General features: G+C 33.5%; 4 protein-coding genes and 1 long non-coding RNA gene across 9 annotated transcripts; 1 reads left to right on the top strand and 4 right to left on the bottom strand.

Moving 5' to 3' along the window:
• Positions 1-644: 644 nt before the first annotated feature.
• On the bottom strand, positions 645-1,337 carry LOC145038794 (uncharacterized). The gene is made up of 2 exons (XR_013679575.1): positions 1,143-1,337; positions 645-1,079 (listed from the first exon to the last, which is right to left on the bottom strand). It is a non-coding gene; the product is annotated as an uncharacterized LOC145038794 (long non-coding RNA).
• A 2,760-nt stretch (positions 1,338-4,097) lies between these two features.
• On the top strand, positions 4,098-6,592 carry LOC145042745 (protein MANNAN SYNTHESIS-RELATED 2-like). The gene is made up of 6 exons (XM_078991217.1): positions 4,098-4,668; positions 4,886-5,024; positions 5,106-5,176; positions 5,268-5,353; positions 5,463-6,036; positions 6,112-6,592. The coding sequence occupies exons 1-6, from the start codon at positions 4,558-4,560 to the stop codon at positions 6,382-6,384; spliced, it is 1,254 nt and encodes a 417-aa protein (XP_078847343.1). The 5' UTR covers positions 4,098-4,557; the 3' UTR covers positions 6,385-6,592.
• On the bottom strand, positions 6,472-11,142 carry LOC145042743 (calcium-transporting ATPase 9, plasma membrane-type-like). The gene is made up of 20 exons (XM_078991216.1): positions 10,993-11,142; positions 10,809-10,891; positions 10,609-10,717; positions 10,470-10,525; positions 10,275-10,401; positions 10,046-10,183; positions 9,888-9,953; positions 9,700-9,798; positions 9,519-9,629; positions 9,268-9,435; positions 9,124-9,183; positions 8,845-9,009; positions 8,620-8,736; positions 8,435-8,533; positions 8,089-8,327; positions 7,966-8,011; positions 7,755-7,883; positions 7,028-7,135; positions 6,844-6,935; positions 6,472-6,741 (listed from the first exon to the last, which is right to left on the bottom strand). Exons 1-20 carry the CDS (start codon positions 11,116-11,118, stop codon positions 6,636-6,638), a joined length of 2,244 nt encoding a protein of 747 aa, XP_078847342.1. The 5' UTR covers positions 11,119-11,142; the 3' UTR covers positions 6,472-6,635.
• A 3,286-nt stretch (positions 11,143-14,428) lies between these two features.
• MNS1 (alpha-mannosidase 1) lies at positions 14,429-18,508 on the bottom strand. Of its 2 annotated transcripts, none has more exons than XM_078991214.1 (14): positions 18,054-18,508; positions 17,338-17,385; positions 17,017-17,193; positions 16,776-16,888; positions 16,626-16,691; positions 16,314-16,485; positions 16,129-16,218; positions 15,920-16,044; positions 15,772-15,837; positions 15,576-15,684; positions 15,408-15,506; positions 15,256-15,336; positions 14,989-15,165; positions 14,429-14,903 (listed from the first exon to the last, which is right to left on the bottom strand). In XM_078991214.1, the coding sequence occupies exons 1-14, from the start codon at positions 18,210-18,212 to the stop codon at positions 14,655-14,657; spliced, it is 1,731 nt and encodes a 576-aa protein (XP_078847340.1). In that variant the 5' UTR covers positions 18,213-18,508; the 3' UTR covers positions 14,429-14,654. The 2 variants fall into 2 exon arrangements, with proteins under 2 accessions (XP_078847340.1, XP_078847341.1); XM_078991215.1 differs by having other exon boundaries at positions 14,989-15,159.
• Positions 18,509-21,147: 2,639 nt separating this feature from the next.
• On the bottom strand, positions 21,148-23,799 carry LOC145042741 (GATA transcription factor 24-like). Of its 4 annotated transcripts, none has more exons than XM_078991212.1 (8): positions 23,489-23,799; positions 22,827-23,144; positions 22,670-22,759; positions 22,454-22,587; positions 22,250-22,378; positions 22,023-22,128; positions 21,669-21,752; positions 21,148-21,525 (listed from the first exon to the last, which is right to left on the bottom strand). In XM_078991212.1, exons 2-8 carry the CDS (start codon positions 23,103-23,105, stop codon positions 21,481-21,483), a joined length of 867 nt encoding a protein of 288 aa, XP_078847338.1. In that variant the 5' UTR covers positions 23,106-23,144; positions 23,489-23,799; the 3' UTR covers positions 21,148-21,480. The 4 variants fall into 4 exon arrangements, with proteins under 4 accessions (XP_078847338.1, XP_078847336.1, XP_078847337.1 ...); XM_078991210.1 differs by having other exon boundaries at positions 21,148-21,586; positions 23,489-23,798; XM_078991211.1 differs by having other exon boundaries at positions 21,148-21,562; positions 23,489-23,797.
• Between the last annotated feature and the right edge of the window lie 667 nt (positions 23,800-24,466).

The following is a 24,466-nucleotide window of genomic DNA, read 5'->3' as shown; positions in this document are numbered from 1 at the left end:
GGAGTTCGACATTTGCTTTTAGGTCTCAAATGGTATTTTACTATTTTTCTTATTGGAATTTGTAGCTTTGATATCATATTTATGTGTTTTGGTTGAGGATGTTTGGTTTTTTGAAGTTTTCTGGTTTGCTTTGGATTTTGAGTTCGAATTCTCAAATTTGTTCCGAAATTTGAAACCTAGGTTGAACATCTGAGTAACAGTTTATTATTTTGTACTAGAGGTATTTGGGATTCAGTGTTTATTTTTTGGTGCTATGAGATAAGTTAGGATTTCTTGTTTTGTTTATGGTTGTAAAGTGGGGACATCTGTATGTACTTTAGAGTTTGCAATTATACAAAATTTATCAAATGTTTACTTGCTTTTTAGATTTGGTTGACATCGATTTGTTACGGCAGCATCCATGGAAAGAGGTATGTTTTTGAAGATGAAGTCATATTTACCATGTATAACGACCCCATGTATAACAACCCTAAGAGATGCCTAACAATTGGAAAATTTTAGTATTATAAGTTAGATTTAGCATCTGTTTGATTTGGATCTGACTGATCCCGGTCAGACGTAAATGTCTGACTCGGTCAGATCTATGTGTTTGAAATGTCTAACTTTTGCATCTTACTGGGTCAGCAATGTCTGAATCGGTCATATAAAAAAGCCTTGCTGACTGAATCTGATTGAAATCCATTCCACATTTACCCCTGAACCAACATTACCATCATCCACCATCGTTACATCCATCAATCTGGAAAGGAAAAAAGAAATAAAAACAGACGCATCAAACAGAAAGAAAAGGAGTCCAAGTGAAGCTAAATTACAATTCGCCCCTAAACCCTCCATGAAAACACCATTGGATCGGCGAGTACACCAGCTTCAAGAATCTCTCAAAATTGCTCGAGTCTCCCAAGCAAGCCCACCAACGAGCACTTGATGAAATTCATATCTCCGAAAGGGGACTGAAAACTAGAACTCGAACTCGATCCCGAGCTCGGATCTGCAAGAATCGGCACCATGGACAAGACCCGTATGCTCTCTTTGTTTCTTTTCTTCTTAAATCAAACCGGGTTCAAGCATAAGGGACGAAACTGAAAAGAAATAGAAGAAATGAACGATTTTTTTTCACAAAATAATTAAAATTGAACAAAAACCTGTACATAAATGGGGAAAGTCTTTCGAGATTTATGAATTGAAAATATTACAGCACCCTAAAGGTTGAGATCAAAAGGGGTAGTAGTGGGTGGAACATTTCGTGTGCAAACTACCCACAAAATGTATTTTTGTGGGGTTATGGACTTATGGTGAAGAAATTCAAGGGTTTCTGAACTTGAAGTTCTTTTTACTTTCAAGAGATGAATTTGTTGTACAAACTATCCACAAAGTTCTTTTACTTTATAAAAATTATTCTAAATATTCAAATTTATTATTATTATTATTATTATTATTATAGTTGTATAGAGCATTAGGGTAAAAAGTCATTTTGTATCAGTCAATATATTCAGTCAGATGTACAATTAAACAACATGATTTCTTACCCGATCAGAATTTATTACTCATGTAGACCTTTCCCAATCAGTTCTTCCTCAATTAGAAACTATCAGATGGAACCTTAGTTTGTATCGGCAGATATCATAGAGTCGTTGATATTTTTGCTAAGGAAATGTATTTCTTTAAGTGTAGTATGTGTCTTTTAGTTTGTATAAATATCAATCACAACAAAAAAGAAATATTGTTACACTGTTACTATAAATATTTATGTATTATTCTGGTTTGAAGTAGATCAATGTCATAGTAATGGGGCATTATTATATCGTTTTACCCGGAGCATCAAAAAAACATTGGACCGGCACTGGTTCATTGGGCTAACTAATGAACATAAAACTTGTGCTAACTAAAAATATAACATACAAATACATATTGTGTCTAACACATAGGATTGTTTTTAGTAAGTTAGGAAAGAGGTTGGTGAAAAGCAAGGGATTAGGTAGACCGGTGTTGAGATATCAACATCCATGTGTTATCAAGTCTGGATCGTTGAATCATCTCAATGACTTTTCATATTTTATAATAATTCTCACAGTTCATGAATTTCATTTTTACTGAAAATGTATTAATAATAACGTCTTTAAAAAGTGTTTAATGGAAATCGACGATGCGTCAACTAACATACCAAACTTAAAGAAATATGTATAGTCAGCACCAAATACTACGTACGTCTTTCTTAATTTATTCTTTTGTTCTTTAAATATTAAATGCCAATAATTAAACAAACTACTGACAAAACCTCATTTTTTTTATCAAATTGGGAATAAACATAATTAAACGCCACCACATATTTCAACGGTTTCCTAATCTATGATCTATTCTTAAGAGTAAATTAGAAGAATGGTCCCTGTGGTCTCGAGTAATTTACGTGTTTGTTCCCTAATTTATTTTTTTAACTCGGAAAGTTTCTATTATTTGTTTTTGTTACGTATTTAGTCCGTGTTGTTTTGTTTTTGTTATGCGTTTGGTCTCCGTTTTACCTAAAAATATTATTATTTAAATAGGAAAAGATGATAGGTTAAATAAAAGGTAAGGTGAGGGTGGGGTTGGGGTTGGGGTTAGGGTGTGTTTATTTAAATAAATTAAAAAATCCAGAACAAAATAATTTTTTTTAGGTAAGATAAGGACCAAACGCGTAACAAAAACAAATAGTAGAGACTTTCCGGGTTAAAAATATAAGTTAAAGACCAAACGCGTAATTTACCCTAAACCATAGAGACCATTCGTGTAATTTACTATATTCTTTTAAACCATAATCAAATAATAGCAAATTCAACCTAAACCTTCTTAAACTTCCGACTGTGGTAACAATAAACGGTATGTTCATTACCAACCTATTAGACAAATGATGTCACCTCTACGCCACATCATCTCCGCTACAAGTTTACTACAAGACCACTACCCTTTAGAAATACATATTATTTATCTTTTTATGTTTTTATTTTTATTTTAATATAAAAACACATGCATTCATTGGCAGGTTTTTTACCGTTTGGAAAGAATGAATTATATTGGACGTAATCAAGCATAGCAAGCTCCACTCCTGACTCCACATCACACACACTAGCCTTTGGAGTGGTGTTTACTAGTAGACTCGTATGCCACATCAGCATTTCGTGCGTGGAAATCCTCTCATACCCAAAACCTTACCGAGTAATTGTTCATTTTAAATTGTTATTCAAGTAATACGTTTGTAGTTACTTTTATTTGTGATTTTTTGTATATATATTTTTATTTAAACAACATGAAGTCGATTTATGACTTTTTAATGACTTTAATTCATACAAGATCAATCACGTGAAGTGAATCAACAATCCTCCACATCAATGATGTTTATGTAGCTTATATTCATTAATTTTATTCTATTTTCATTTCAAAATTAGAAAATTATGCCTTCATTTGCAATCATTTAGATATTGCCTTAAACACACATCATCTTTAATGTAATATTGGGTTTTCGTATCCGTTTCCGCGGAGATCTCCAGATCGTAAGACATTATCGCCTTCACGGCACTGGACTAGATTTCCGTCATTTCAGGAAAGTGCACGGACAACCGCGCTTCCCCCTTTTAGTTGGCGTTTTATTTGTAGAAGGTCTCAAATATTATTTATATGTTTTTAACTAAAAAAACAGTAATTGCGATATATTATTATATGTTTTTAACTAAAAAAACAGTAATTGCGATATATTATGTTAGAAAAATATAATACTACATGATAACTGATAATTTTTGTTAAGACACAACTTCTTTTGTCACCAACATGCAATGAGAATATTAACTATTTAGAGAATTAATTGATGAATTTAATATTGTTTATGAATAAAACAGAAGCATAATATCTGAAAAATGGTTAACAATTATGGTAATTAAATCAAGAAAAGACAATTATAAACCTTTGTAAACCACAAGTCATGTGTTTGCTTGTACCAAAGAGAAGGAAAAAAGGGCTCCACTTGACTGAGTCTCACACCTAGAGGCAGAGCTGTGGGCCTTCACTAACATGGTTGAGTGTCGGTGCTACAAAAAGATCCGCATATACAATAGCCACAGCACTTGTCATTTGATATGAAAGATTAGGGTTTATCTTTCTTTATTCGTTTTTAATCATTGAACGTTTTAGGTATGGTTTTTCATTTACAGAAAAGACTATGATGATCATGATAGATGATACTCATAAATAATAACTGCGGTAGATTTCATTTGATCAAAATCTAGACTTCCAATCTCATCTCATCTCAACTACCCTGTCGGCATTTGGGATTTTGTATATTTAATCTCTGATACAAAAGATACCAATTGGAATACAATATCAATATATTATAGCCAAGAAGCACCTCTCTCTTCTCTCTCCGTCTTTATCTTTTGGGGTTTGGGCGTTGTGGTCTATATTATAAGAGGTATTCTTTTAGTCTTGCACAAGCAGAAGCAAGCTCCATTTTCATGGTGGCTGCATTAGTATTAGAACTAGAATTAGAATAAATATTACAGCAGAAGCCAAAAGAAGTGGATCTGAGGCAAAATGGGGATAGATCCGAGGCAGATCGTCGCAGGGGTGCTTACAGTCACCATGTTTCTAATGCTTGGTAACATGATTAAGCGCGATCACTTTGATGCTCCCATTTCTCACCATGTATGCTTCTTTCTTTCACTCTTGCTTTTGCTTATACACTGTATACACATTCGTAATCGATCATTGAATCCATTCCTTATACATTCTGATCCATTTATTTGCTAACTCGCTTCACTATATCTCTAACATCCTTCTGCTATTGGATCTAAAAAGTTCAGATTCTGGTGTACTCCTTTTCTCATTCATGATAATTGAGGAGATTGTCTTTTTGTTATAGGTGAACCATGCCGGATCGACTCAACATTTTGATGACAATAATGATTCGGAGCAGAGCTTTGCACTTAGCAATGGTGGCGATGGCCCTTGGAAGGAGGAATCCGGTGGACTCAAGCGTTGTTGGTCTAAGCCAGACTCAGGTCAGTACAGAACAGACTATAACTAATTCAAAACTCATGTTAATTTCATGTCTGTTTATAACTTTCCTTCAAATTATGCAGAAGAAGTAGATGAATCCAAAGGATTTGTCACTTTCTCCTTAACCAATGGACCTGAATATCATGTCTCCCAGGTATGTTGAGTTGACTTCATCTTGTTTCTTTCCCTCCTTTCTGGATCTCTATCTGGTCTAATGTTTGACCATGGCGGATTGTCAAACTCAGATTGCTGATGCAGTGGTAGTCGCAAGATACCTAAAGGCAAATCTTGTAGTTCCAGACATTAGAGGAAGTGAACCTGGTGATTGGAGGTTACTCATTTACTCCTCATATTCTCATATTCCACTTACCATTTAAAGCTAGCATTTTTCTTGTTATTAAGTATTAAGTATTAACTCACTGACTTGATGCATCTTCCAGAAACTTTGGAGACATTTATGACATTGAGAAGTTTGTAAATAGCCTGGATGGAGTGGTGAAAGTAGTGAAAACCCAACCTTCAGAGTTATCATCAAAGAATCTTGCTGTTCTAAGGGTTCCTAATCGAGTCACAGAAGACTACATTGCAGAAAACATTGAACCTGCTTTTAGAAGCAAAGGAAATGTAAGGATAGCAACATACTTCCCTTCTGTGAACATGAAAAAGTCCAAAATCGAACAAGACAACTCAATCGGATGCTTGGCCACATATGGAACACTTGAGCTTCAACCAGACGTTCAGGAAGTGGTTGACTCAATGGTTGACCGACTTAAAACCCTAAGTCGCAAATCAGATGGACAATTTGTAGCAGTTGACTTGAGGCTTGACATGTTAGACCACAAGGGTTGTCAAGGAAATAGTGCTGGATCAAAGAAATGTTATAGTCCACAAGAGATTGCATTGTTTTTAAGAAAACTTGGTTTTGATAAAGATACTGCTATATATCTGACTCAATCAAGATGGGATAGCAGCCTTGATGCTTTAAAAGACCTCTTCCCCAAATCTTACACAAAGGTGAGATACAACATGTGAATTTTTTTGATTTGATTTGAATTAGATTTGAGTGATATTGATTGATTGATATTTCAGGAGGGAATAATGCCAATGGACAAGAAGTCAAAGTTTCTTGAATCAGAGTATGAGAAGGTGATTGACTTCTACATATGTTCACAGAGTGATGTATTTGTTCCAGCAATCTCAGGTTTGTTTTATGCAAATGTTGCTGGAAAAAGAATAGCAACAGGCAAGACTCAAATACTTGTTCCTGCAAATATTCCTCCTGCTTCTTCTGCTTCTGTTGCCAATTATGTCTCACGATATGTTTCAAAGAAGAATCACATGGCCTATTCATGTTTCTGCTAGTTTGATTTTTTCCTTCTTCTTCTTCTTCTTAAAATATAGTGTTCAAATGTGATTGTCTTCAATTTATGTAATGTAACTATAACTATCTTCTTTTTTTTTTTTTTTTTACATTCAAACACTTTTTTGTGTGTGCAAGTGTTTTCACACCTTTGTATTTCTTTTTTCTCCTTGATATTAAAATTTATCGCCTAGTGTTCTTTAAACATAATTGTTTCTACATGAAGAAATGAAATAAAATAAATGAATGAAATTCAGCGGTTACGAGAAGCAATGCAGTGTTGATATGGTTTGCTGAAGACTTTTGCCAATGGAGTCTCTGGAACTGGAATCAGTTTTCCAGCAATTGCAAGAGGCCAACTGTAAGATCATAATAAGTAATCATCAATAATGTTAATTATTTACTTCTTTATTCAACCATGTTAATGATTCATAAATAAAAAAAAAAAAAACAGAACTAACCTGAAAATTCCAATACCAATAGAGAGAATCCATAGATTGAAACTAAGTCTAACTGTTGATGTGAACTTTCCTAGGAATTGAATAATCATGACCTGTTTTGTTTGCAACAACAATTACCATACTCAAAATTCTGCACTTGTATTATGTAATTCACAAAATAAGGGAACCTTGTCTTTATCTTTACCTGAAGAATGAAGGTTGTTCCTACTATGCCCATAAAAAGATAATTTTTAGTCACTCCAGAAAATACATTCATTTCATCTGGTTTTCGAGCATTGAACTCGTTGAATATCTGTAATTACAAACCGGATTTAGACATTAACAGCTAATTTAAATGGAATACACAGAGTAATAAATGAAGTGAGCTGTACTATTTTGTCATTTAAGGAAGAGAGCTGTCACATGGTCCAAGTGCTTTTAAGAAAATATCAGCCATCTTTTTGGTATATCATAGTTACTGAGATTTGCCTAAAATAAAAATTAAAAACTGATTGTCCCACATCCACATAAATGGCAACAGAAAAGATGGAGTGGGCTCCATTCCAATAAAAGGGATCAATTCTTTGGTTTTAAAGTGTCCGGGATTAATAGTATACTTTTAAGTATTTGATCCTTTCTTCTCTACTCTTACATTAGAGTGTATATGTGTGTGAGTCAAGTGAGTCAAACTTTTGGAGGGCGAGTGTAAGTAATGATTGTAACAATTTGTCATATAATGGATTTTTCTCTATAGGCCTTTGGGATTTTTCCACGTATATTTTGTTTTCAAATTTCCTTATTTTATTTTTCATGTCAGGTTGTTGGGAATCTTTGAGATCATTTCCCCACAATAACCAAAATGAAGGTTAGGAGCACAAGATTCCCATATTCTACATTACTTCTTAAAATCGGATAAATCATAAACGCCTTACTTGACATAGGACAAATCCATTGAATATTAAAGTATTCTTCACAGCATTTCCATGTTCATTGTTCTTTAACTTAAGTATAGCTAGACCACGGAAGTTGAAGACAAGAAGAACTGCAACTTGATATAAAGCCTGTCAAACCATATAATTTCGATCATTATAATGAAGAAAGATGATCATAATATGAAAATGGTAGATATTATGATAATTGTACCTGTATAATCAAGTTCCTCCACATGATATTCGTCACAAGAGGCTCCCTGAGAAAAAAAAAGAGAGTCAACTTCATGTATGTGTATGTATGTATGTATGTATGTATGGATGGATGGATGGATACCTTCGGCCAACAGGAGATCTATGCATAAGATGATCAGTGGGAGGTTCAGTGGCCAATGCCAAAGCTCCAAGGGTGTCCATGATGAGATTAACCCAAAGAAGCTGCACAGTGTTTAAAGGTACATCTCCAGAAGAAATTGCTGCCACAACATTTATCACAAGTGCTGCAACATTAACTGTAAGCTGGAACTGGATAAATTTCTGAATATTTGCATAGACAGACCGACCCCACCGCACAACCTATATATATATGTGCCAAAAAAAATATACATATATATATATATATACTAAATAATTGACACAAAAGTTACAAAAATAAGAAATTCAAGTTCTCCTTTTGCACACACCTTTACGACTGAAGCAAAATTATCATCCAAAATGATGATGTCGGAGCTTTCTTTTGCAACTTCAGTTCCTTGAATGCCCATGGCAAGACCTATATCAGCCTGACATATATATACAAAAAACAAAAAAAAGGTAAATAAATATAAAAACATGTATAAAAAAACAAGATAAATTATTAAATTTAAACCTCATGAAGTGCAGGGGCATCATTTGTTCCATCTCCAGTAACAGCAACAACTTCCCCAAGCTTACGAAGTGTTTGCACAAGTAATAGTTTATCACTAGGGGAAGATCTTCCCATTACCTATATATATAATAATAATAAATCCACATACACATGTCAAAATTAACCACTTTAATCATTGATTATTATTATTATTATTATAACAAGTATCAAAATCTTAGAACACACCGATATATGCTTGGAAGTATATTCTCTTTCTTTCTCTGAATACTCACGAAATGTCTTTCCTTCAATAATATTTGGCTCTGTTGCATCTTCACTTGAATCAAGTATTCCACACTCCATGGCAATTGCTTTTGCTGTTTGAATATTATCCCCAGTCACCATCCGAACCTATAATTAATACATTATACATACATAATTTCTACAGATAAATCACTTGTATTTTTATTTTTTTTTAATTCTTATCTAGAAACATAAAATACGTGTGAGAAACCAAAACCTAACCTTCACACCAGCATCTGTACATAACTTTACTGCATTTCTTACACCTACTCGAGGAGGATCCTGCACAATGTACATTCAGTAAAAATAATTGTTTTGTAAAAAATATTGGCGTAATTTTGTAAACAAAGAAGATATGATGGGTACCTTTATACCCACAATAGAAAGTAGAACAAGATCATCTTCAGGTAAATTCCATTCTGCTAGCTGTTCTTCATCCACAGGAACACCATCTACATCATAGTTTCTGTAAGCAATTGCAACACACCTCAAGCTTCTTGCAGCCATCTCCTGAATAGCTTTTTCAAAATATTCCTGTAAAAATTATACCTCAAAATGTGTGTTGTAAAGAATTATCTAAATATAGTCAACCACAATGACTTAACTTAAATACTCACCATATCATTGTCAATGGAGTGCAAGGAACCATCTGTGTCAACATATTCTTTACATGAAGCCAACACTATTTCAGCTGCTCCCTTCCAATGTATACGAACTTGAGAATCCCCCTGTGTTGTTGATCATAAATCATAAAAAATTAAATTTATTTTTAAACTTTAGTTAAACAAAATCACTCACCCCTTGTAACACAACGCCACCTCGTTTTTTTGTTGAGTTAAAAGGAGAGACGTGTAGAAGGGTGGATTGATTTCTGACAGCATCAAAGTTCATCCCAATCTGCAATGTGAAGTCATTTTTCATTTATATAAACTTAAAACACACACTCACACAGAGATAAAACTTAATAGAAAACATGCAAATAGAACCTTGACACCCCAATGGAGGATAGCCTTTTCTGTTGGAGATCCAGAAACTTCTATACATGCACCATCCTATCAACAAAGAATTGATAATATTATATTAATACTAATAAATAAATAAATAAAGAGCTAGCTACACAAACAAATGACAAGATTTATAGTACCTTAGAGGAGAAAACACTGCCAGCTGTATTCTGTGCAATTCCCTCATTTAACAAAGAGGAAACAGTCGAATGATATTGCAAACCATCTTCAGGAGGATCAATTTTCTTTTGTCCCACATATGCCTCAACTACAGTCATCTGTGACATGTGACATGTAACATTTACTTTTAAATAATCATATAACATTAGGACTAATTATGTTAAATAACATTAAAAAAAAAAAACTAACCTGATTTAGTGTTAATGTTCCAGTTTTATCACTGCAGATAGTAGTTGCAGACCCCATAGTTTCACAAGCTGAGAGTCTACGCACCAATGCCTTATCTGCCATCATCTTCTTCATCGAGTATGCTAACCTGTAAATTCAAGAAAATTTAAATCAAAATCCAAAATATAACTTTTTTGTAAAATTAATTACACTCACGTCAATGTTACAGCCAATGGAAGCCCTTCAGGAACTGCAACAACCACAATGGTGACCTATAAATACTTCAGCCATTAGTTAAGAACACAAAAGGATCCGAGATAATCCACATATATAGATAGATGCATAAGAAACTTACTGCAGCAGTGAAAATTTTTATGGCATCATCAACTGCTTCACTAACACTGGTCTTTCCATGGACAAACTGGATAGTTCCATCAGGGTTTCTTGAGTTACCAGTGAAGAACCTGAACAACAGCTTTCAATAATTAGAAAAAACTAAAAGAAAAAGTATATATAGTCACAATCACAAAATATAAGAAAATAGATTTTAATTACCTAAACAAAAGGACACCAAGTACAAGTAACGCTACTGCAAGCCCAACTATACCTATAAATGTTGCAACACCATTCAAGCGTACCTATCAACCATCATTATTCATTCGTATCTGACTTCATTGATGGAATATAAATTATAGTGATAAGAAAAATTGAGATATATATAGATAGATTTAATTTAAACCTGTAATGGAGTTTCTTCACCAGTATCTTCTGAAATGCTTGCCATTAATAATCCCCATTCTGTATTTATTCCCACACCAGTTACCATCATGGCTCCTGCACCATCTGCCACCTTGCAGCCAGACATCAGAAAAGGTGTTTTTTGGTCCTTGTGAGCCTAGAAAGTGAGAGATGAAATATAAGAAATAATTCAATTTATTGTTTTTTTTATTTAAAAAGGAGGTCTAACCAGCTTACAATCTTGCTTTCCCCAGTCATGCTGGATTCATCAATGGCTAGAGAGTGACCTTTTATTAGGAGACCATCAGCAGGGACCTGTAACAAACATGGAAATTAATTCAACAAATTAATAAAGGGTCAAACAAGTCAAAAGTATCTTTGAAACTTTATGAAAATTTATTAGCCTACCTGATCACCTATTTTTAGAGGTATTACATCACCAACAACTATATCATATATTGAAATCTTCTCTCTTCTCCCATCTCTAGTTATCTGCTTCAATTTGCATATGTTAAGAAGACAACTAATGGTAGAATAATAATATATATCTCACTCATTAACGTAACACACAAACCTCTATCTGTATATTTCTCTTTTCCTCATTTAGATTCTGAAACTGCAGGGATTGTCTATAATCACTGGTTGCTATTATAGTTTACAGCAACAACAATATATATGAGAAAGTACATTTTAAATATCATAACCACTGGAAAAAAATAAATAATAAACAGCCTCACCTGTCACAAAAATAACCAAAAGAACAGCAAAGGTGATGCTTCCTCCATCATACCATCCTTCTTCAATACCCTACAGAAGGAAACCACAAGCCTTCAAATAAAAACTGAAACAAATAGGAGTCATAATGATCACAAACTCCTGAATGACTATATATATATATATATATATATATATATATATATATATATGAGAGAGTATTATTTCAAATTAACTTGCCTCTGTCTTTATTCCTAGCACCAGTGATGCTGCAGCAGCTACTATCAATATAATAAGTGTCAAATCTTGCCAAGCTTCCCAGAGAAACATCTGTGGTCAACATAATTAACATAGCCATGGTCAGCTGCAGCTGTAAATAAAAGCAAAGAAGAAATAGTTTTTGTAGAGATATAACATACAAAGAAGCTTCTTCCTTTTTTCACAGGATAAGTATTAGATCCAAAGGCATTTCTCCTGTTTCTTAATTCATCTTCATCTCTTTGTATTCCTCTGTCCAGATTGGTTTTCAACATCTCAGATAACCCTTGGACCTGAAAATATATATGTATATAAGTATAGATATCAAAAAGAGGTTTTTAATATTGATAGTGAAGAAAAAATATGTTTGATAAGTAATTAGTAAGTAACTTGCCCCTCCATATTGATGAAGAGAAGTTAGATTATGGTCCCTGGTCATGGAAACAAGTTGCTCGAGTGAAATACCATAACCACAACTTGGAGATGCAGGAATCACAGTGGGTCCAAGCACTATATAATATGAAGGGGAAATAGAGTGAAATTAATTATATATAGTAGAATGTAGCTATAGGTCAACATAAGAAGGGATTATATTTATATCAGAAGGGAAGTTGAGGGACCAAATACCAACTGCTTGTTCTCCAGCCAATTTGAATAGCAATGCAGCCTAACAGAAGGTGATCAGATGTTAACTAAGAGGTGATATATATATATATATATATATATATATATATATATATATATATATATATATATATATATATATATATATATATATATATATATATATATATAACCAAACTTGGGATTGGGAAGGTATATATATATATTTACAAAATTATGGACAAGATTACCCTTATGACTTGAGCATGTGACCTGATCATCCTTCTCCTTTTTTCCTGCTCTTCATTCTTTCTCAAGTCCAATGTGTATCGGAAGCGACGTGAAGCATTAAGCACAAGGGCAGCTTGCTGTATATATAGGACAATAAATTACAATGAGTTCAAAATCCCACTTCAATTACTAAACCTATATCCAGTAGTTGTAATCTCAGTATTTCAGCATATATATCACTCCACATTGATCTGAATACTCACACTCTCACAATCACATGTAAATCACTTTCAGATCCAAAAAGGAAAGATAACTAGATTAGATGTTATTAAGTTATTACGGATGCTAAAAAGTATGACCTTTCAAGAGGTAAATAAACTCAAATCGCAACACAGTAGATAGGAACGATTAAGATATGTATATGTTCGGTGTATATTTTGTCAGTTTGTCAAGATTGTGGTTGCATGTGCATCGTTTTGAAGTGAGGATATATATATATATATCCCGATCAGCCATGGAACACAAAATGTAATCTTTTTTAAGATGAATGACGATTGGAAAAAGTTTATTAATTACGTACCCTCCAGCGTCTGAGAGACTCAGTGGACGCATTCTTGGTGGTGGTGATGTCGAAAGGATCATCAAAATCGTCATCGGGGGCGTTGATAGGAGGAAGAACGCCAGTTTCGATGTCGGGAGGAGGAGTGTTGGATGAAGAAGAGGCGTTGGTTCCGCTTGTAGTCATTGATATCTGATAATGCGAGTGTAGGTTGGCTTTTGAAAAACAAAGACACACAGTGATGTGATGTAGATAGAGGTAGAGAGCAAAGGAGATGATTCTGAGAAGTGATGATGGGTTATGATGAGAGTGATATGGAAAAAAGAAAGTAAGGAGAGGACAACCGCCATCTTAGCGGCTTTTTGTTTTTTCTACTTATTACTCGTTACTAATAATAGTTAGTTTACAGTGTGTGTGTGTGCGCTCTTGCTGTACACTGTCAAACAAAACCACGTGGCACCTTATAACCACCTCATACTCATATCAGTTCAAATCAAATGTCAAAAAATTCGTTTATAGCAAACCCAATACTCAAATAAGTACACCCATTCATATTGTCTTGTTTCTTTTTTAAAAATGCGAAGTCTGTTTTGATTTCTTTATTTTTCAAACATAGTGACAAAATCTGCAAGATTGAGTTCAATTAAAACAACTTCAAGTGATACTAATCCATTAATTTTGTTAGTTTGTGGAAATACCCATTAGGATTAGCGATGCATTGCTTTGGTATAAATAGTTGTATAGTCCCTTAGTAAATATATTTGCAAACCGGTGAGTGCATGGAACATGCAAGCAAATGCCCAAGTGCAACAATATGTCCAATAAAATGTAAATTTATTTTCACATGTTTGGTTCTTTGGTTTTAAATTGGGTTAGACGCAAGGTATATGACACCGATATCATCACAATACAAATTATGGTATGAGATAAAGGACAAGATGGATTGAGTAAGAGGTTGCGTAGCCATTCAGCTTCAACGACATTTGCTTCAAATTGTTTAACAAATGAAGTAATTGTAAAAGATGACCTATTTATTGCATGCACATGCAGTGCTTCAACGTTTACCACACAGTAAATAATGACCCTCAAATTGCATGTTATCCGCTTCAAGTATACATATAACTATAAAATATAAAAAATACAATAATTCCCCCTCTCCCGACCCTATATAGAGGGGTAATATGTTGTATCTACCCTGTATCAGTATCACATTCAAAAAAAAATATGGAGAAAAAAGTACATCTCTTTTACAATATATTAAAAATAACAACATATGTGTTATGTTGTTTTGAAAATCCCTATGGCTTGTCAAAACGACCTTCTTTCCTAGCACGTATCCTAATATTATTAGATGATGTACCCTGTTTGGAATTGGAGGCTTCTGGTGAATCAACACGTGTCACAATTCTTAGTGGATGGGCTTCTGTATTGAAAACCCATTCATCTAAAGGTATCACTGAAGGTGGCGAGAATAAAAGATACAAATATTTCAGTGTTTCTGCCAGAAAGAAACTCTGCATCATATTGTCTTTCACACCTGTATTCACCTGCAAAAATAAACACAACAAAATCAAACAAATAATAATTGTATACAATATAAATCCGAGTGTAATTAATTAATTGATGACTTACATCCTTCAATCCAACATATCCGGATTCCACACGGGAATTCTTTTCAAATGCTTGGAATATGTCCCAACCCCATTCTTGGTATGTCTTGTTACCAGTCAAACGCCACAAATAGAAGAGTGATTCAACTGTTTCTGGCCTCAATATGTTCCATGATGTCCCCACACTCATGTCCTGTAACTTTAAACATTTAATAAAGTAAAATACCTCCGAAAAATAAAAACTGCACAACAAACAACAAACAACACATCATCATGTGAAATTACTAACCTGCCCTGAATGGAAGAAGTAGTTTTCTCCAGCCAACTTTGTTGGTGTGGACTGATAAAAGTTATAGCATGTCCAAGCAAGCTGCATATAATACACATCAAAATTATTAGCAACTAAAAAAACAACAAAAATAACACAACAAAATAACAGACCTCTTCTGCCAAATTCAGGAACTTTGAGGATTCATCAGGACCATAACCAGATGATCCCAATGCTATCATTCCTGGAGCAAAGCATGCCAGCTCATCCATCTGAAAATGTTTTCAACAAATTATAATCTCTTAACTGATTCTCAAACTCAAACAATCAAATCTTCTTACCTTGTCAATGAGAGAGCTTCCTATCTTCTCTGATATATATGCAAAAGATGATGGTTCGGTTCTTCGAACCAAGGTTAATAAACCTTTCATTGATGTCTCCCACATGTCTCTGTTTTAATAACTCATTACTTTCTTTCATATATATATAAACTACATACAGTTGTAATATTAATCAAAATTACAATGACTAACTCACCTATAAGGCTTCACAGCTGCAGTTTTGTTTCCTTGTATCCACACTTTAAGTAAATACTCATAGAAACTGCACAAAGTTACATTTTCACAAAACTTAATATATTGAAGATCATAAGAAAACAATTAATACAAAGAATATTATTAAGCACCTGTCCCCCATGGCCCCAAAAGTAATGGTGGAGTATGATGTTGTCCCTTTGTGTGGATTTATATAGATGGGAAGCAATCCATCAGCAGGGAATGTCTTATTCAGCTCACGAATAACATTCTCTACCTGAAGTCAATCATCACCATATGTTGTCAAAAATTCCAATAATATTCTTGTATATATATAATGATAATACATGAAAACAAATACCTTTTGTTGATACTTTGGGTCTCCTGTTCTTTGGCTTAGTGCTATAAACTCCAGCTGCTCTGTGCCTGAATCTGCTAGGATACTGTCACCCTGAGAAAAGAAAAGGAAATGACTAAAATGCCCTCTTGTCTTGTCCTAAATATAATATGCATAACACAGGTCAATGGATGAATGTTGGAACTTACCCCAGTCCAACCAGGGTTATGTGGATTACCATTAACCAAGTTGATAATGTTGTAGGGGATACCAGAAGGAGTATCCCATGCAGGGAGCAACCTATCAGCTATGTCTTTAGCCTTTTCAAGAAAAACATGCTCCCCAGATAGATCATATGCACTCAGGAGCCCACCTACAACTCTGTTGAAAAACAAAGGGTTAGATAGTTCAAAATTCAAACAATTAGGTGCACCTCATCTTACAAAAATAAAGTCAGGAAACTGCCTGAATTCAAGGCAATATTATAAACAAGAACAATATATTAAACCTTACAAAGCAACCTTATGGTTGTTTCAAACACACTCGCATCATAGTTCTTATTGAAATCCAAAGAATTTGTAATCCACCTGTCATACATTATCTTGTTAGACTCAAAACAAGGAGCATATGTTATTGAAAGAGCTTTAAAGAAAAGAGTTACTGAATCTTACTCTTTTGCCCTTTGGAACTCCTCGTCAAGACCCATTATATATAATGTATCAAGAGAGTCAATTAAAGTCGCACCAAGTCCACCAAAGCTATCAACACCATTCTTGGATTGTGGCTAGCCAAAAAAAAAAAGTTTTTTTTTTTTGGAAACTCAAACTAACATAAAAGATAATGGTATATATATATAAAGCCTAGAGATTATTGGATAACACTTGTCTGTCAAAATTAGAAATGATGATGTACCTGAAGTTCATCATGGCCCCATGCATATTTTTCATATGATGTCCAAGCATGAACCATAGCATCTTTTACTTTTTCTCTTCGTTGATTCTCAATGGGATCAATTGGAAGATCATCAAGATTTTTGCTTGTTGTGTTGATCTTCTTAACTATGCTATCATCAGGCTTTAATTCTTCTAGCTGCAAGACGTCAATATAAGCAGTCAATGCATGATTATGTAACTGTAAACCGGAAAGCACTAAAAGGAATTCAAGAAAACAAAAGCCATTTACGAATAATTTGAAGGGTGTATGGATCTTGACAAGAAAATCACAATATGTTACCTGATTTTGCAACTGAAGCAGTTCTTCTTTTAACTTAAAGAGCTCATCCTGCCATTCAGTGGAAGTTTTTATATATTAGCAACAAAGCAAGTAGGTTACAACTAACTAATCCAATAGAATTTAGGTTTAATGCTAATGTCAACGAATTTTGGTAGCATGTTGCATACATCAAGTATCATAATTCCAGAAGTACTGTACATATCAGTGGCACTTAAAGAGTATCTCAGATGCATTGCCTAGTAAAGGGAAATGGGATTCGTGATAATGGAAAATTCCAGCTTTCTTTGCCCATGATTATATCCCAGTGTGTGCCATTACCAAAATTTGCATACCTATCGTCACAACATAGTTGGAAACAAGTTGTGGGCAAAGAGAGATGGAATTTTATATTCAGATGTCATACATGGTACTTTAATGGAGTAGAAGAAAGCACCCGCTTTGATATCAAAGCCAAGGTAGTTCTTTTTTTTGGCAATAGAGAAAATGTATCTCTTCAAATGAGTTGAATTCAAATCACGATGCGTTTTTCTATATAAATAATGATGCGCTGTAACGCTCAGAATGGTGACCCGGGGGGAAGATCTTGACTAGTTTACATTAGAGAAAATTGATGCAGTACTTGTTTCGCTATAAAGAAGTAGATCTGACGACAAATGAACGGAATTCGAAACGAAAAAAAGTAGATAGATACATATATAATTATATATACACCATACCTCGTGTTCTCGGACTAGAGTTTGGCGATCCCACACAAAGAAAGAGACAGAGACGAAAGCCATGAAGAGTAGAGCAAGACGTTTGGGTCGTTTCAAGTAATAGGCCGGATTCACGTACCTCCATGTGTTCGACGATGAGGACGACCTGGTCCTTGCCATTTTTTCTCTCTATCTCTTAACAATGTTCGGATTAGTTAAATAGAACCCTAACCTACAAGTGGTGTGAGAAAAGCAAAACAAATTCCGACTGCATGTTACAGGCAACGGCTGGTTAAAAAGAGAAGTGGGTGGAACAAACGGAAAGATGGATCTGGTTGGCAGCCTCTCCCGAATTCGGATGAATCTGTGTTGTCGCCGGAGGAAACGGAGCAGGGTGGAGATGGAGGAAGAGAAGACGACGACAATGATGACAACGGAACACACCAATTCAATTGACTGATTACCCAATATTTTTTTTATTCTTATTCTTATATATTTACATGTACTTTTACTTTTTCTTATTGTATTTTTATCTAAAGAAAACTGTTAATTTGGTCCTTGTGGTTTGTTGATTTTGTAGTTATAGTACCTGTGATTTTAAAATTGCTAACTTTCATTTTTTTTAAACAGGTTGTGGATTTTGATTCCTGACTCCTCATCCCTCTCTCTATCTCTCTATTTCTCTTTCTTCTTTTCATAGTATACCATTTCTTATATGTGGTATTGGAATGTGGCAAAAATACACCATCATCTTCATATACTAAAATGCCTAAATTATCACCAGATAATTTTCCATTTTGTACTACGTCCGTTTAATTTTGTACATTATTAGACCATAAAGATCCACCATTAACACATTCAAACCCACAAGATGAAGCCTTTTAATCTCCATCGTCTTTGACCATTGTTAATGTATATAAAAATAAATAAATTAGAAAAGGCAAACCTAATACTTTATGAGAAACAAGTATTGTATTTACGATACTAGAACATCACTAAATACTAAACACTGACAATGATTCAACAATCTCAATTTGATTCAGAGCGAGGAACAAGAGTGGTCTCTCAGATATTTTGGTGGTGAAACACAGTGAAGAGTTTGTGTTTTTTCGATATGAACAATGGCATCAACAGTACAAGTTTTTTCGATGCCACTTAACGACAGTAGTGATCAGAGAAAGGAACATAACGACAATTATAATGTTTCAGCAGTACAAGTTTTTTTTTATGTTACTTAACGACAATGGTGATTGGATAAAGGAACAAGACGACAATTATGTTATTTCTTAAACTTTTTTACATTTTATGTTATTTCTTAAACTTTTTTACATTTTCATTAAATCCTTTCAATTTACAAGATTTTAACAAATTGTTTAAAATCTTTTTGTTTTGTTAAGTTTAAAATTGGATTATTAAATAAATATAATTAAACAAATAATTCATATAAAGTAATTAAATTTAATTGTGATATTAATAAAATTAAGATTTTATTAAATAAATATTTTCATTCGTAACATATAAAAATAATTATACACACTTGTTTATAAAAATATTAAGATTATATATATATATATATATATATATATATATATATATATATATATATATATATATATATATATATATATATATATAACGCCTACATTTAAAGAAACATAACAAATAAATTTAAGGAAATAATAAACATTCATGTGGGGATATCTTTCCCACAAACGATCAGATAGAGATTTCATTGATCAAACTGAGATTTTTTTGTCTTCGGTGTGTATATACCAAGCAAAAATTGTTGACATTGGGTATTTTCATTCACCATCGTTTCAACCTCTATAATGACTTTTACAGCTTCGATTGGTGCATAAAGATCATGTACGTCTTTGAATATCATATTATATAAAATAATGCATGTATGTGTTACAAATAATTAAAAAGTGAATTTTAAATATATTTGAAACATTTATCACATTTAAAATATAACAATACAATTAAATAAATACCAAATATATAAAGTCAAAATTAAAACAAATTAAATAAAGTAAATATATATAAATTCAAACTTGACCGACCACATATGAGAAATAAAAGTTAAACTCTACTTATAGAATAGATGAATAATGTAACTACAAATTTAAAATTTATTATTCATAATTTTATATTTGGTTTAAATAATAGAATGAAGTTGGAAAACACTAATTCTATTTTTACACTAAATATAGCATAACTCTACGATAAAACAGGGGTATGAAATGTTATAAGACCTTCAAATCACTCCTACAGAATGCTATCATATATATTCTCCATATCAATGTTCTATATTTTTGAATTATATAGAAGAGATAGATTGCTTGGGTGATCATAGACCTCCCAAATATGAATCCAAATAGATTTTTTAATATTTTGTTTTTTATCCTAACCTAACCCCTCTTACCACATAGACTGCAATTTACCGCACACTATGGTGGTGTGCGGTAAACATACCCCCAATTGAAGAGTGTGGCATGTTTGTCATGAGTCATGGTTTTGTTGCATTTTTTTTTCTTTTTTAAATATTAAATCATATATTTATTAAAAAGTTATAAAATTTATATCAAGATTATAGTTTTTAATTCCTTATAAACAAAATATAATATTATATATTATTTATATATATTTAAAATTAAATAAAAATATGATAAAATATGATATGATATTCATCAATTTTGTAAGACGAATGAAAAAATAACATAACAATACAAACATATGGTAAGGTACATCTACCGGCCTATGTTCTCCCGTAAAATGTGTTTGTGTTTATTTGTTTTATCAATGACCATTTAAAAAAAAACCACACCGACATCTTTTATTAACCAATGTTACGACCGACAATGAAAAAGTAGATCATAATTGTTACCGGAATTAAGGTTTACACTGATGACCATATAAACACCCACGACATTCAAATGCGTTATATAAATTCGTCTTTGATTTTCTCTTTAGTTTTAATAACATGGTGTTGAAAACATTAATAAGTTTGAGTTACTTTGAGTTTGCCCCTCCACGTGGCTCAAAAACACTACTCTAATAAGTACTTTGAGTTTGCCCCTCCATGAACCAAAGAATATATGCAAAAGAAAAAGGATTAAAAAGAATAATCGGTAGCTGCCGACTTAAGTAATATATAATATATAATAAAAAAATTGAATTAGATCTGTAGTTACAGTCTTACAGATATGATGTGAATCTAAGTTAATTCCTTGCCTACAATCCGTGATTCCGTTTCTTCAAAGCGATCTATCTCAGATCTCAATGGGCCCTCCACCTTTCTTTCACCTCAAATTCACATTCTCTCTCATGGCAAATTCGTCTTCCCTACTTTTCAATCTCACTCACCTTGCTTTGCAGTTGCGCATATTAGCAACAGACTCACTCTCCTCACAACTCACACGTAAGTAACCACCAGATCTTGCGCACATTAGCAACAGACTTTTGACTTACGATTATGAATCACGACTGTTTCCTGTAACCACCATTTGTTCAGAATCCATGTTTCCATTCTGCGTTACATTTACAGCGTCAACCTAACGGGTCAACTATAATTCATAATTATAATCTGTATAATAATTATTATTATAATTTATAATTCATAAAATAAAACCCCACCTCATCCTCATGTCGTTGGTTCAAAGAGGGACTCTTTCCCACAGGAGTTGCTGCAACTGCCTTTGACAAATCCCTTAAAGTTCCCTACATATCATCATTCCATCATATTCATAACAATTAACAATTAACAATTAACAACACACGTTCTTCTGTATATCATTAATATATTTGAATTATCCTGTGCAAACCATAACCTAGTTCTTTTTTTTAATAAAGCAATGCAGACGGTTTGTAAGCATTTGAATATAGTCTAGGCAACTTTCCACCCATTTGACTCAGATTTAGGTAAAATGGACAAATGGTATGAGTATGAATATCAGCATATGAACTGAATCAAAAAAGAAAAGAAGCCACCTTATTTGCCCACATCAACCCACATGCATTACAGAGTGTCCTAGGTCCATCAGGTCCTCTGCGCATCAATGGAGTAGATTTCTCATTGATCCCACAATGCCTACACCTGACAATCACATACATATTCACATTCCAAACTCACATAGCATAATAAACAAAGAGTTTCCAAAAGGTTTTGTTTTGTTTTTTTTTTTAGCTGTATATATATTATATGGAAGCTGTCTTACGCGGTTTCTTGATGCTGGGAACCACTACCATCTGAGTGCCAACCACCTTGGTTTGAATCCCAACTTGTAGCTGCAGAATCTTCATGAACACTCTTTGAAGAAGTAAATTGCCCTTTATTCCTTTGCATCCTACAATCAAACAATATCCCATTATAACCACATTTTCTTCAATTCCCAAATAATCACCTATGATTATGATATTACCTGAGTGCCACTTCCTTGCGAACAGTGTAACGAATTTTCTTCTCAAAATTCCGTTCTTTCCTCTTCTCACGGAATCTCATCAGTGATGCCAGTCTCTGTGGAACATTTAACCGTTGTGGAGTACTCCCCAGATCCTGTTAAAAAAGTAAATTAAAAATATAAATTATAATAAAGTAGAAGGTAAACCTGTATCATTGACTCATACATATTACATACCCTGTTACTTTGCAGATAATGGGTTAATGACATGTAAGGCATGCTTGAGGATGTTTCACGCCCACCCAGTAGTAAAAGAACAGCTTGAACCTGATCAACATAACTTCATTTCTTTTATACATAACTCATAACTCATAAGTGAAACAGATTCATATACCTTCTCAGGAGAGACTGAATCAAACACATAAACCTGGCCCTGGAAAGAGAGTGTAAGCTGGTTTGTATCCTCAATGCTGCCACGTGCCATCATTGCATTATGGTTATCTGATGACAGGTTTCCTGGATCAGACCCAATATCATCCTGATCCTCATTCTGAATCATGTTCCCATTACTTAAATCATGTTCTTGCTCTTGTATGTAATGTGTGTGTGGATGGTATGTTGGATTCTTGTTTGGCATCTGCATTGCTGATTCGTTCTCATGAAGCTCGTCCATATCTCCAAACAGTTTTTGTATCCGATTGATTACAGAATTCTGATTAATGAAAGAACATCAATAACTATGCATTCATATCAAATTCAGTATATGATCAATCGTGAAAACACTAGAGATATCAACTGCATGTCTAGTACTTTCCAAATTTCCAATTAAGTTAGATTCCTTCTCACATGTAGCACTAAAATTATCCTACTTCGTGAATCTCATTCTTAAAAAATTAATAAGTCCAATGTGCTTAAGAGTGGCAAACAGATATCGGTCGAGGGGAAGGAAGATTGTCGTAATTTTGGCATTTTGCAAAAGATTATACTTCGATTGCCAACAAAAGAACAAAGTAGCATACAGGAACACTCAAGTAATGTGGACAGTGATACACTTACTCGGCGATCAGGCTAGGCAACTATCCGTTGTGGTTACTTTAATACGAGAAAGGCATTTGCAGGATCCACCAAAAGTCTAGCTTTTTTGTTGGTTTTCCTCGGTTTCAACGGAAGGATTTGAAATGGAGCTACCATGGAATTTCAGGACGAAGAGGATAGAAGGGGTTCGAAGATGAATTTTTTATGAGAGATTTGATTAGGGTTTCTATCGACGCACCTGCGACTGTTTATGATTTCCCCCTTGTTGATGATATTGAAAAATGAATAAACCAAATATAAATCAATGCTTAGTTTTCAACATTATAGTAGTTAATTGACTATTGTTTCTCTATCAATCAATTTATCCGGTGTGAAGGATAATGTTTTAGGTTGTCAAAACTACGAAAATAATAATAATAATAATAAATTACAGGATTCGTCCTCGTCCAAATGTCAAATTTTATTTTTAATCATTACTTTTAAAATTTAACTTTAACTATCTAAACATAAAATGACTAATTTTACATTTATATATTTTTTTATTTGTTTGTTATTAACAATTCAAAAAAAAAAAAAAAACAAACAAACAAACAAAAAATAAGCCCACCACCACAAACACTTACCCTCTACCCTAATCTTACCCACATCTTTCAATCCTCATCATTCATCTTCTTAAGTTCATCTTTGGAGCTAGAGAGAGATAGGTTGAAGCTACCACTTCCATCACTTCACCCATCATCAGTTCATCTTCTTTCTCCTTCCCCCTTTCCTTTATCACTTGCATCTGCAACCGCTGAAGACACCTGAAGTTTGAAATGTTTGTTATAATCTCCCTCTCAAATTCTGGTGTCGTCATCACCATAGTCTCCGATGAACTACTGAACGTTACCATTGTCTTAAATGTGACATCCCCATCTGTTACAGTCATTTTAAACGTTTTGTTTTTACTTTGAAATGTTTGTTATTGCGGAGTTGGTCCCAAAATATCATTTACGTGAT

The sequence above is a fragment of the Lactuca saligna genome, chromosome 4 (genome assembly GCF_052625555.1).
Source record: "Lactuca saligna cultivar CGN05327 chromosome 4, ASM5262555v1, whole genome shotgun sequence".
Lineage (NCBI taxonomy): Eukaryota > Viridiplantae > Streptophyta > Magnoliopsida > Asterales > Asteraceae > Lactuca > Lactuca saligna.
This window is presented reverse-complemented; position numbering and strand designations above follow the sequence as displayed.